Genomic DNA, 13,943 nt, shown 5'->3' on the forward strand with positions numbered 1-13,943 from the left:
GATCGGAATTTTTTTTTTCGCCTAGTTGCCGCCTTTTGCTAGAGCCTTATGGACGAAGCCATAGGGTCAACCTTGTCCCCACCATCTATGTTAATGTAGGAATAAGGGAATGGTAAATAAAGACTAAAAGTTGACAGTAAAGTGTATAAAAGGGATAGTCCAATATTACAAGGCAGACATACATAATTAAGAGAACCAGTCGGTAAATAATTAAATTTTTTTTCCTCAAGATTGTATTTTTTATCTGATCTCGTACGAATGACCGATCTAATAAGCTTATCGGTCGAACGCTAGCAATCAGAAGTACCGTGCACATGCATCTTGCTTAAGCGAGATAATTCGATGTTGCATCATTAACTATTTTTTTTTTGGTATTATCTGCTTGTTGGGTCGACGGCCGGGGTGAGTAAACTACGTGCATAAACCGGGGGAAATGTTACTGTTGCAGCGAGACCGACATGTTTTGATGGCTCTATTTTCCGTCAAGTATACGGCACTGATTAATTTGACAATTTTGTTAATGATGCTCGCGTATGCCAGCGATCAACATGCAAAAATTATTGACGAGTACGCGATCGATCAATTTTTGCAACATCCAGCTTAAATTGTACACGTACATTTTACTGTGATCGAACATTGACGATCAACATCCAAACTAAAGTTATTGACGATTAAGCGATCGATCAACATCCAAAGCCGCACACGTACAGTTAAACCATGTGATTATTGACGACGGACTACTTCTATACAAGTTTGATCCGTGCTTAGCTTAGATAAAAGGTACTAGGTAGATCATCGACAATATAATGGCTTCTTCTTCTAGCTAGCTGATCCCTCTCCTCGCCGACGGCGATCGATGACGAAGCTTTACATGCTTCTGCTCTTCCTCATCCTCCGCGGGACGCCGCACGCGGCCAGTACAACCACTGCCGGCGATGGCTTGGGCTCGGGATCATCCTCGCGCATGTTCAGCTTCGGCGACTCCGCCACCGACACCGGTAACGGCGCGACCGTCAACCCCAACTCTTCTTCCAACGTGCTCCCCTACGGCGAGACCTTCTTTGGCCACCCCACCGGCCGCTACTGCGATGGCAGGATCACCGTCGACTTCATAGGTAAACGCACATCTAACTCTTAATATATATAATAATATAGTAATAATATATATAACTACTTAAAAAATCAATAACTTTCCGTTCGTCACACCTAATTTTTTGTGTTCGTCAATCCGTTTTTGTCCGTTTCTTTTTACGCGTTCGTCTGCGAGCGATGCCCTCCGCCCGGACAAGGAACAAATTCAAAATTGATGCAAGATTCAACCGGGATGTCGGACAAAGAATAAAATTAAAAACCAATACAAAATCCAATCAGGTAATCAGTACTTAGAGAACCCAAGCAGAAGGGGGGAAAGAAAAGAAGGAAAAAAAACACGCAAATCCAATACCCCAGCCAACCTTGATAGGATTGCATCGGCAGCGCCTCCTCTGTATAACAAAACAGGGAGGAGCTCTATTCAAGCCGGCTATGACAAAATCACATATTGATGCCTAAATTAATACCGACCGCATGCTAGATCGATGTCTAAATTAATAAAATCATTCTATCTAAGAAAAAGAAAATCTTTCATGCCCGTGTGGGACAGATAGATATGTTGTTCAAACAGAAAAGATATGTCGTTCATGTCTCAGTCACACAAAAGAAACAAATAAAAAAGAATCTTTGATGCCCGTGTGGGACAGATAGAGAGGGAAGTTGTATGTGGCTGTGAAAGGGAGAAGAAAGAGCTAAGGTTGAGTCTGTGATGCTATGGGCATGTAGATAAGCAGCAGTAGCAGTTTAGCACCATGAAAATAAACTAAGGCCATGTTTAGATCCTAAAAGTTTTTGGCCAAAACCATCACATCAAATATTTGAACACATGTATGGGACATTAAATAGGAAAAAAACCAATTGCAAAGTTTCCATGTAAATTGCGAGACAAATCTTTTAAGTCTAATTACGCCATGATTTAACAATATGATGCTACATTAAACATTAGCTAATAACGGATTAATTAGGTTTAATAAATTCGTCTCACAGTTTACAGGTAGAATCTATAATTTGTTTTGTTATTAATCTACATTTAATACTTCAAATGTGTGTCCATATACTTAGAAATAATTACACCTAAAGAACTAAACACACACTAATGTTGAATATACTGCTGGGTCCGCATCTTGTCAGACTGTCTTTGACTGTTTGAACACAATGGATTAATTGGATCATGACACTGTAATTTTTTTAAGGTTTTAAAATATACCATTATTATTCATCTATTTATAATTGTTAAATATGTGATCCGAATTTTGGGCCCACAGTATATTCGGATTAGTTATCTAATAGGACTCTACTTTATAGGATTAGTTTCCTATTAGGACTCCTAGATTTCTCCTATATATATCCCTTGTAAGCCGCACAGGGAGGGTGCGACAGCCCAATGTATCCCCTGCGTTTGTATCCAATTCCTCTACAGTGATCATTGCCGATCGGCGCCCGTGGTTTTTTCCCGTAAGGGTTTTTCACGTAAAATTCGTGTCTCCGCTGTGCATCTATTTTCATAACAAGTGGTATCAGAGCATTGGAGATCGATCTACGTCGCACAGCCACCGGTGTGATTTTTTGGATCAGAGTATATATCGATCTGATTGGCCTCGTCGTCGACGCCGCCAGGGAAGGAGCAGCAGCGCACGTCGCGGAGAATCGGCTACAGCAGCAACGCGTCGTCATCGTCGCAGAAATCAATTCGGTGAGATTGAATCACCGGTGAAGCAAACCCGAAGCGGTGTCGACCAGAAAAATTTAAGCATGTGCTCCAACACATCGATTTAAATCACGTCCATCAAGCAACGCAGGAGAAATTAGGAGCAGTAGCAGGGTTGAAGCCATTGATCTATTCCGCACGCATCCCGAGGAAGGAGAAAAGTCCAAGCCTTCAGCAGCCTTCTCGGTTCTGTTCATGTGAATTAAATTTCACGTTGGAATTGTTACGTGCACACGCCCTTCGCACCAGGGATTTAAGCCTTACATTGTTTTGGTTCTGTTCAGGGGAACACAAATTCACGTTCCAAATTGCTATATTCACAAGCCAGTCTACCAGGAGGTTCTGCACGAAGATCAACTTCGTTTTATGCATCCAGAGTGTTTCGCGTTTCTGCTAGGGTTTGACAAATTGTACCAGCAGATTTAGGATTTTATTCCCTAGACGAGTTTGAAGTTTAATCTACCGCTCCTGGATTGAGATGCAATATTCTCGTTATGGCAAGTGAAGATGCAAGTTGGCGTAGCCATCGAGGAGGAGAAGCAAGTATTGCTGTGCACCGGAGAGAAAAAAAAGGCAACACATTCAAGTCGTCGAGAGGGAGCCTCGCTCCTGTCTAGATCACAAGGTGATCAAATTGTCCGGCGAATTTTGCTACCATTGTATCCAACATACCAGGAGGTTATCAGGGGATCTAAGTACTTCGTTTTGTGCACAAGAATTTTTTCGCGTTTTTGTTTGGATTCCAGAAATTAATGCCAACAGATTCAAGATTTTATTCCCATGGCGAGTTTGAAGTTTATGCATCAGTTTCGTGTCTCTACTGGGTTCCACGATGTCATGCCAGCAGATTCAGGGTTTATTCCCAATGGCGAGTTTTATGTATGGTCTCCTCTTTTGGATCAAGGGTGTTATGGATTAATAGTCCAAGTGACTATTTGGCGCATATTGATTTTATCATCACGAGGTTCTTTGGAGATTGAAGATTTATTATGCTACAAGGGAAATTCGTATCAAGGTGGAGATTGTTAAATATGTGATCCGAATTTTGGGCCCACAGTATATTCGGATTAGTTATCTAATAGGACTCTACTTTATAGGATTAGTTTCCTATTAGGACTCCTAGATTTCTCCTATATATATCCCTTGTAAGCCGCACAGGGAGGGTGCGACAGCCCAATGTATCCCCTGCGTTTGTATCCAATTCCTCTATAGTGATCATTGCCGATCGGCGCCCGTGGTTTTTTTCCGTAAGGGTTTTCCACGTAAAATTCGTGTCTCCGTTATGCATCTATTTTCATAACAATAATCATACCATCACAATTACATAAGTATTGGAGACATGGCACTTCCTACCTCTTCACTTCACTTATCGAAATATTTGGACCAAAAGATACCCGTCTCCTTCCTTCCAAGTTCCAACCAACAAACTCTGATGAGCTCGTGCAGCCGCTAGAAGAGCTGCAACGCAACAGGCTGTCCCCCGCCGGGGAAGCTGGTGCGGAGCGGCGGTTAGTTGCGACCTCCACGAGCTGCAGCCTGCTGCGACGCTGGAATATATATCAGCTAGCAGCAGGACGCTCGATATGCGCAGGACCACGCCGGCCGTCGGTATGCGCAACGAGTTGCGGCTAGCAGGCAGGCGGCCTGACGACGTCGTACAAGCGCACGAAGGCCCCGGCGATCGAGCACCGCGTTGCCTCGCAGCATACGAGCACCGCGGTGGACGCTAGGCCGTCCAGAGGGTCTAGCCGCCGGAATACAAGCACGATGCTGCTCGTCTGCTCTGCCCACCAATCCACCATGGTGAGAGGAGTCTGTAGCTAAGCTAGCTAAGGCAGCTGGATACTCCCTCCGTCCTAAAATATAACAATTTTTAGCACTTAGAATTTGTCCTAAAATATAACAACTTCTCCACCAACATTCTATTCCCAACTAATCACAACCCTCCATCATTCACTTTTCCTACCTATCTCCACTAATTATCCAATCACAATCTTACACCACTCATTTCTACTTACTTTTTTAATAATCGTGTCCAACTCTAAAATTTGTATATTCTGGGATGGAGGCTGCTAATTGGAGATTTTTTTTTCTCTTAACTGAGTTAACTAATTGAGGAGTAGGCAAGGAAATGGGTGTGATGGGAGAGAGAGGTAGGAAGATGTGTGATTTGTGAGAGACAGACACAAACGGCAAACTTTGCCGTTGCTTTCCTATATGCCACCCATCGTGGGATAAATGGCCGCACAGCTTGCCTCACCAGTGATTATTAGCACCTAATTAATCAATAGAACCATGTGTTTCTTTCCAAGGAAAAAGAATCAACAAACAAAATCAGCGGTGCAGAGTGCGCAGAACAAAAGAGATAAACTGCTTTAACTGAACATGGATTCTTTTAATTGAACAATATGAACTATAGCTTAAAAATAAATAAAATTATAGGCTTTAAAAGAATAAAAGTGGAAGGTACAATATGATGACAAATCAAATAAAGATAATTTTCTTGCATCACTTATCTGATATGGTGGTAATTAAGATTATTTGGCTGCTCCATCTATGAAGTATTTTTTTTGTCTTTTCATGTTGTTCCTATATCAATGGAGATTAGATGTCCATTCATACTGCTGATGTAAAAATGCGAGAGTAAGCGTATTGTGTGTTCCCCGTGCTTTGATTTATTTTACTAGAGAGAAACATCTAATTTTGTCAATTACTCCCTCCGTTTTTTAATAGATGACGCCGTTGACTTTTTCTCACATGTTTGACCATTCGTCTTATTCAAAAATTTTATGCAAATGTATAAGATATAAATCACACTTAAAGTACTATGAGTGATAAAACAACTCATAACAAAATAAATTATAATTACGTAAATTTTTTTAATAAGACGAATGGTCAAACATGTGAGAAAAAATCAACGGCATCATCTATTAAAAAACGGAGGTAGTACTTAGCTGTACTGTGATGGAACAAGCCAAGCATGCAGCCATTGATCCTACTATGTATGGCATGGATGAAAGCAACGGCAAAGACTGCCTTTGGCCTCAAAGGCAGAAGATGCAGACCCATATGCTACAAACACTTGCATGTACATGTAGGCAGGTATATATGCATCCATCCCTTTTACGAAATTACGTTAACCAAACAAGTTTTTAGAATTAACAGACACTTACGATATTAGTGTTAGTTTTTCTTAATAAATTGGTACTCCCTCCATCTACTTTTCATAGTCATATTTTATTTTGGCACACAGACCAAGAATAAGTAATTCTACTTATTATCCATTTAAATATGCTACTAGTCATTCCTCGTAAACAAGTGATTCATTAATATTTACATTTCTCGATGCCCATGTAACTAATCTTGTGTGGAAGAATAGAGAGTCACGTATTAAATCCGAGAAAGTCATTGAGATGATAGCTTGTTGGATTGAAATATGCCTATCAAAAACAATTTTTTCAGATTTAAAAATATTACTATCAAAAATAGATGGAGGGAGTCCTAATTAAGGTGGTCATAAATGCCAGTTCTTATTAAGGGATGCGAGTGAGAGAAAGTGATTTTTTATGGAAGAGTGAGAGAAAGTTGACATATACTTCCTCCGTCTCGAAAAGACTCAAATTCTAGAGGTGAAACCTAGACACAGATCATGTCATACCTCGTACTGAGAAATAGCCTTTGTGGCAAATAAAGCAGCTAGTAGGCGACGAAGCCAGCAAAGCAGACGTTGTTTAACGTTTGTGTAATGTTTATTTTCCTGTTGCACATGTCACCATTAGGCGCATCGATGTCGCCCTCGTTGGTGGGAACTTTGATGGAGGAGAGGAGGGAGAGAGTAAAGTATAAAAGGATAAGAAATGTCATGTGGGGTGGGGAAAGGGACTGAGAGGAGAGGAAGAAACGAGCGACGGTACTTTCTTTTTTCCCTCCCTATGACCCTATCTGCTCTCATTCCTTTTTTTTTTATCTTTTTCCCTCCTTTTCTGCTTTGTCTCTATTTATTTTACTTTATTTTCACCATCTATTTCTTCATGTTTGACCTCAAATGCGATTTATAAATGGAAAAAAAATCGTATTTTCCCAAATATAATTTTGAATTTCAATCTAATCTTTAAAACATAATTTTGAAGTTTTCTTAATGTAGTTTATTTTCATTAATAAGTCGTTACGGCTATAATCAGATTTGACCAACCAATGAGGACAACCATACATTGAGTATAAGAAAATATAATTTTATGTGCCACGATTTGGATGTGTCGATCACTTCAACTTTAGGCATTTTCATCATGTAGCAACGCACAAATATATTCCCACAATTACATTACATAGAGTACAAGAAAATATAGTTTCTATGTTATGTGTCATAATTCGGATGTATCGTCTACTCAATTCAACTTATTTTTTATTAGGCTAATCTACTTTAAGAAATATTGATTTTCCATTCATCACACAAATTTCATTTGTCGTCTCCTGTACAATATCAATCGCATTGCTCGTCCATTCATTCCTCCCATATGCTACATCCATCAGGCCTCTTGTCACGAGCATCATCCACGTCCCGCAAAATATAAAACATATTAATTGTCTAATAACAAACATGACTTTTTGTAATTATACACATTGCCGATGCCTATGATCATGCTCGGGTGCTTAGATAAATAATTGATATCAAACTTCAGCTACACATCATTATCCGGTGCAATGCACCGGCATTTTGCTAGAGTGTATACACAGACACGTCGTCCTCCGCATGCATCCAGCTAGCTACTCTCTCCATCTCAAAATATAATACATTTTAGTTGGATGAGATATATCCTAGTACTTCGAATATACATAGGGACACCGTACTAGGATATATTTCATCTAAACCAAAATCCTTTATATTTTGGGACGGAGGGAGCACTATGTCTATTTTAAAATAATAGCAATCTAGTATGCGATAAGACATATTTGCTGCTCCCTGTGGGAATCCCGTCGGATATTATGATGCTATATTTTAAGATGGAGGTAGTAGTTCTTACACCCGCGATAACTATGCATGCGTGCAGCGGTGGGGCTGGGGCTGCCGTTCTTGCCACCATTCCTCCGCGGGAAAACGGCCGAGGACTTCTGGCATGGGGCCAACTTCGCGGTGGGTGGAGCGACGGCGCTGAGCCGGGACTTCTTCAAGGAGAAAGGATTTGACGTCACCAATATACCGCCATACTCACTGGACGTGCAGATGGAGTGGTTCAAGGGCTTGCTCGACTCGCTCGCTACCACAGACAAAGGTATGTAATTAACAAAATAAACATTTTCTCTAAAGAGGGTGGTACACATGGCATGAATCAGAAGTAAAAATGAAGCACGCAAATGTGATGAAAAAGGTTTATCTCGTCTGAGAAATAGATGAAATATGGTTATATGGAGCCCTTCGAATTTGAACAAAATTTACCACTGACATTAAAAAACTACAACGATCTCGACCAATTTTATTTTGTGTAATGGATAATGCAGTTTTATGTCAACAGAAGCTATAGTTACTTATTACTCCCTTCTTCCAAAAGTCTAAGACATATTTCATTCTTTGGTTTTTCCAAAAGTCTATTTGCTATTTGTAGTCACCATGTGCTAAATTAAATTGTTAATCGGAACTTAAGAAGTCATTTTAGTACTTACTCCCTCCGTCCAAAAAAAACCTCAACTTCTGGAGTTTGAATTTTGTCCCACAAAAAATCAACTTCTACCACTGTACCTACTCTCAGCACATAAAACGAGAAGTTTTATCCCTCAAATACCCTTTACCTATCTATCACTATTACTACTTTTTCTAATCATGATTTATGAGGGGTATTTTCGTCATTTTTACTCTCCACTACTTTGTTCTTGGGATTCTAGGAGTTGATATTTTGTGAGATGGAGGGAGTATTGGTTGCATGTAATGAAATCCCTCCGTCTCACAAAATATCAACTCCTAATTGGTTTTATCACATGGTGAATGAATTAATTGCTCCTTGGTCTTGGTGTAAAAAGAAACAGGTCTTAGACTTTTGGATGGAGGGAGTATAATTTCCTTGACGTAACCAAGTCAAATACTAATAACGGATGGCAAGAAAACAATCTTAACCAACACCAACACAATAAAAGGAGATACATCTTTTTTTAGTAAGCAATACTATTAGTGAATCTCCATCCGAAATTGCATAAGATTTACACAACCGTTGTTGGGGATGAAAATGGGCAGAATCTGAATCCGTAGCATCTCTTTGGAAATGAATCTCAATTAGTCGATAATTAACCATATTTATCGATTAAACTATTCAATAACAATATCAATACGATGCTAAAACGAAATTAGAAAAATCAAAATTTAAAATAGGTAAAAAGGGTAATGGTTGGAAACAGTACCACTTATATGGAAACGGCGCAAGGATGGTCAGGAATTTACCTAATTGTCGTCTCCAAACTCTGGCATGCAACATGTATGAAATCCTAGTCATTGTCACACATCTTTGTGCTTGGTTCAAAACTGAAGCCCGTATGTTGGAGCTTTATTAGAAACCATATCTTTACTTGTAAATCATATAACCCATAAAGCAAATGCCCTTGCCAAAATATACTTTTTTGGTTTTTGAGTCAATTCTCAAATAGATGCAAGAAATTATTAGGTGGCTTCAATCAAAAGGAAATATGAACAATTCTTCAAAGAAATTTAGCAACATAACAATCAAAGAACAAATGTTGGATAGTTTCTTCATGCATACAAAAGCAACAATTTAATTACCATTAAGTTTCTCTGTGCTGATTTATCCTTGGTTAAACTTACCCCCTTTAAATAAATACGACATAAAGATATTTCTTTATGAAGCATTTTCAATTTTCACAAAACCTTATTTCTCTCTATATATAACATTGTTGATCAGGGCTTAATACATAGAGTAGATCAAAAATTAGCCATTCTGATGAAGATTCCATCTAGTAGATTAATTTGCACAATATTAGCAACCAAGTTCTGCCATAGCCAAGGTTTTGACCCATTAATACCCTTCCAAAAGAAACATGAAAAAATTGTTTTATAATAGTGACAAATATATTTAGTGATAAATTTGATCATCGCAGAAAGAGAAAAATGAAGCGAACTCTAAACAATACATTTACTATTATCAATGTACATGTAGATCATTTGGATTCAAAACTTTGTTAGACTATACATGACTGTACAATGTTATCTAATAGTTTTAATGAAATCTTATGACTATGTATTGTTTGAGAGGTAGGGAAGCATGTGAGGGGCTTGAGGGCACATATGCCCTTATTAAAAGTCTGATGGCCTATACCACTTATTCTGAAATAAAGTAGATATATAGTTTCCCAAATCAATGTGTTTGCCTTATATATTATGATGTGAAACCTCTTATGGAACCTAATTTCAATTATCCTTGCACTATCTTATGTAGAACGCATGGAAATCATGTCAAAATCCTTGTTTCTAATGGGGGAGATTGGAGGCAATGACTACGGTTATCTCTTCACCCAGAACAGATCATTCACCAAAGAGATCAAACCATTGGTACCAAAAGTTACAGCGAAGATTGAGAATGCCATCAAGGTGAGCACCCTTTCTGGTCTGACCTATCTGTAGATAAAAAACCATAACAGGTTACTCTCTTATATTAACCACCATTTCATTTCATTTTGATTACTTTTTATGCTATCGAAGTGCATAAACAGGTCCTAATCAACCTAGGAGCAAAGATGATTGTTGTTCCAAGAGTTTTTCCAGTAGGGTGTCTTCCACATTATCTCGCAATGTTTCAAAGCAAGTCGGCTCCTGAAGACTATGATGCATTTGGTTGCATAATGTGGTTAAACGACTTCTCCGAGTACCGCAATTGTGCACTCAAGCGCATGTTGCAGCAAATCCCCCGAAATCCTACGATCACCATACTCTATGGTGACTACTCCAATAACATCTTAGAGATCATCCGTCACCCTGTCATACACGGTAAATCCTTACATGGACAAGGGAGTTTCTCCACTCATGCAAGACATGAATTCAGTCACACTTAAATAAAAATTAAAATCACCTGAAGTTGTTGTTGTTCATTGCAGGGTTTAAGAGAGAGACTGTGTTAGTGCCGTGCTTCATGAATGGCAATCTTTGCCCCGACCCATCGATATACATATCGTGGGATGGACTGCATCTCACTGAAGCCGCTTATAAGTTTGTGGCCCATCACTTCTTGCATGACCCTTTTGTTGAATCGTCCATATGTCCCATATGATTCACGTACTACTAGCATCAAACCCATAAAATGGTGCCATCAACTTTGATCTATATATATGTTACGTGTGTCTGTGTAATTATACTTTGAAATAATTGATTTTGATCCGATACATATATTCGGTATCCTCTCTCCATTTCATATTACTTGTCATTCTAACATTCATTTATTTTATAAAAAACAATTGTCATTCTACCCTTCATAAATACAACAATATGCACTAATGTTAATTGGAGTTAATATTGCTTTGGCAAACTATTGGGATGTAGTTAATGAGGGTAAAAAATATGATGTATCAAATGGTTGGTTTGAAATTTGTTAGAATGATAAATATTTGAAACTGAGGGAATAGGGCTACTCTTCTTATAATTTTATAGTTTTATTTGTGAATTATCAACTACACATTACTCCAGACAACAAATGAATTCAGCAAATGCAACGCTAGCTAGCTTTGTGACCACGATGCTGTGGAATTTGCCAGCGCAAACGCTCGAGCTGTAGCATTTTCATTTTCAACCAGGAGACTAGATCCCAGCCTAACTGCCTAATTAAGGGTATAAGTGGGTTAACCCATGACCATACTTGTAGATCATATAATTGGGTAACCTAATCTGGTGGGCTACCCACTTAATTATTTTACAAACGGGGTTTGGATCAATTCACTTACACCCTTGATTTGGGCCAATGGAACAAGCCCGAGTTGTTTCCTTGGGGAACAAGATCACTTTGACTCCCTCAACTGACCACCTAATCTAAATCGTATCCCTCAATCGTAATACCAGAAATCTCGACCCCCCCGAACTTGTAAAACCGGTGCAATTTGACTCCCTCGCCGGTTTTGGGAGGTGGTTTCGCTGACGTGGCGCCTATGTGGCGATATTGACCGAGTCTTCGGTGCACGTGGCGTTGATATGGCACTTACGTGGCAGTAGAATTAAAAAATATGCCTGGGACCCATTAGTCATTCACACAAAGAAATGTGGGGCCACAGACATGTGGGGCCCACATGTCAGTCTTCCTCCTCCCTGTCTCCCTTCTCTCTCTTTCTCTCCCCTTCTTCCCATTCGGCCGACGGGCAGGAGGGCGGCTGGCGGCATCGGTGTAACACCCTGAAAATTCAAGACAATAAAAATCACTAAAATTTTGAACTTTTTAAAACTTTTGCATCATGCTGGATGTTATGGTTGCTTTTGCTTGCCAAACTATAAATTGTTACAATGGAAAATTAAACTAAAGTTATACAACTAAGCAATAATTATAATAATATGATATTTATTATGAACCCCGTAAATATTTACGCACAAAAAAACAAAGCCAGACAAAGGGAATGTTAATTACTAATTTAATTTATGGATCAAATATTGAATACTTGAACCATGTGATGCGTGCCATGAAATATAAACACTTAGGAAATGATAATCGTGCAAATAAATGGAACTCTATCTATAAAATAGTTTTACCGGGAATAATTAATTAGATGTTACATAATTTGTATTGAACCACGAATATTAAATTATAAGGATCCATATGGAGGTAAAACCAACTTTAAAAGAACAAGGTTAGCTCATGCATTAGAATTAGATAGAATAATTTGTTCACACAAAATAATGATCACATCGTTACCAGGATCACATCTATAAAAGAGTGTTTTGCTGGAATATTTAAATCAATATTTAACGCAACCATCTTCGCATAAAATTCACTTACATAAATAAATAGAGTGTATAATATCACTGCCTCTGTAATTGTCTCATTAGGAAATTACAAAGACTATAATAAATACGAGTATTAGGTAATGGACAACATTAACTTTAAATAAAATTCACATTGGAACACTTAATAATGCCACTCAAATGCGTCGGTGAAAATATAAATTCAAATAGCTATTATTCTCAATTTTTAAAACCAACCAAAATCCTAAATTCCTTCTTATTCACTGCTGTCATTGTTCATTGCACGCCATCTGCTCGATCTGGTCCTAGCCCGCGCCCCCACACCGAGTCGCGCACGTCGCGTCGCCGTCGCCCGTCGCGTCGCTCTCGAGCCCCGCGCTCCACCTCGAGCCCCGCGCTCCATCATGTCGTCCTCGAGCCCCGCGCGCCATCATATCGTCCTCGAGCCCCGCGCGCCATCATGTCGTCCTTGAGCCCCGTGCGCCGTCCGTCGCGTCGACCATTAAGCCACCCTTCCCACACCCTATAAATACCCCCTCCCATCTCCCTTCCTCCCCCCCCACACACCATGTTGGCTGCCATATCACAAGGCCCCAAGAGCCCCCACGAGCTCGTCCACCCCTCTCTGCCTCTTCTACTCCCTCAAAAACATTTCGTCGAACACCTTGCGATCACCCTCTCACCACCGCTAGAGATCACCATTGTGAGGCTCCCCGGCCGGAGCTGGAGGTTGGAGGGAGTGGAGGAAGAGCCGTGCTGCCGCCGTCGCCATGGGGGAAGCCAGGTAGCCGCTGGACATCAAGAAACGCCGTCGAGTACCTTACGTCGCCGCCGTCTGCCCCTGTCCTGCACCGCGTCGAGCTCCACTTCGCCGCGTTTCGCCATCTCGCCGTCTCGCGGTACACCCTCGCACCCGTAGCGTCCTCCATACATCTAATTGCTAGCGCCGGCTCCAAAAATCGGTGATTAGCGCCCATGGCCGTGCCGCCCCGGCCGCCGTTTCGCCGCCAGCGAGCTCTCCATGGGTAGGCTATCCCGGGAGCTCCCCTCTCCATCTAGTTAGTGAAATCGAATCCCCATACCCCGTAGATGCTCCCGCGCCCTTCAATTCGGCCGGAGGACGTCCCTAGCACCCAAGCCCCTTGTAGCCGAGCTCGGGCATGGCGTCGCCTGATGGCGCCGCGCGCCCCCGTCTCCTCGCGCGCC

General features: G+C 40.4%; 1 protein-coding gene across 1 annotated transcript; it reads left to right on the forward strand.

The window, feature by feature from the left end:
• The first annotated feature begins 802 nt into the window (after positions 1 to 802).
• Positions 803 to 11,172, forward strand: LOC127767917 (GDSL esterase/lipase At1g28570-like). The gene is made up of 5 exons (XM_052293403.1): positions 803 to 1,115; positions 7,849 to 8,070; positions 10,237 to 10,388; positions 10,511 to 10,784; positions 10,892 to 11,172. The coding sequence occupies exons 1-5, from the start codon at positions 857 to 859 to the stop codon at positions 11,062 to 11,064; spliced, it is 1,080 nt and encodes a 359-aa protein (XP_052149363.1). The 5' UTR covers positions 803 to 856; the 3' UTR covers positions 11,065 to 11,172.
• Positions 11,173 to 13,943: the final 2,771 nt, after the last annotated feature.

The sequence above is a fragment of the Oryza glaberrima genome, chromosome 3 (genome assembly GCF_000147395.1).
Source record: "Oryza glaberrima chromosome 3, OglaRS2, whole genome shotgun sequence".
NCBI classification, from domain to species: domain Eukaryota; kingdom Viridiplantae; phylum Streptophyta; class Magnoliopsida; order Poales; family Poaceae; genus Oryza; species Oryza glaberrima.

What these genes read in the sequence shown, in the direction of transcription:
- LOC127767917 (XM_052293403.1), top strand. Translation starts at nt 857, where the DNA reads ATGACGAAGCTTTACATGCTTCTGCTCTTCCTCATCCTCCGCGGGACG. An exon ending in GATCACCGTCGACTTCATAG is followed by an intron (nt 1,116 to 7,848) that starts GTAAACGCACAT and finishes GCATGCGTGCAG; the next exon opens with CGGTGGGGCTGGGGCTGCCG. An exon ending in AGATTGAGAATGCCATCAAG is followed by an intron (nt 10,389 to 10,510) that starts GTGAGCACCCTT and finishes GTGCATAAACAG; the next exon opens with GTCCTAATCAACCTAGGAGC.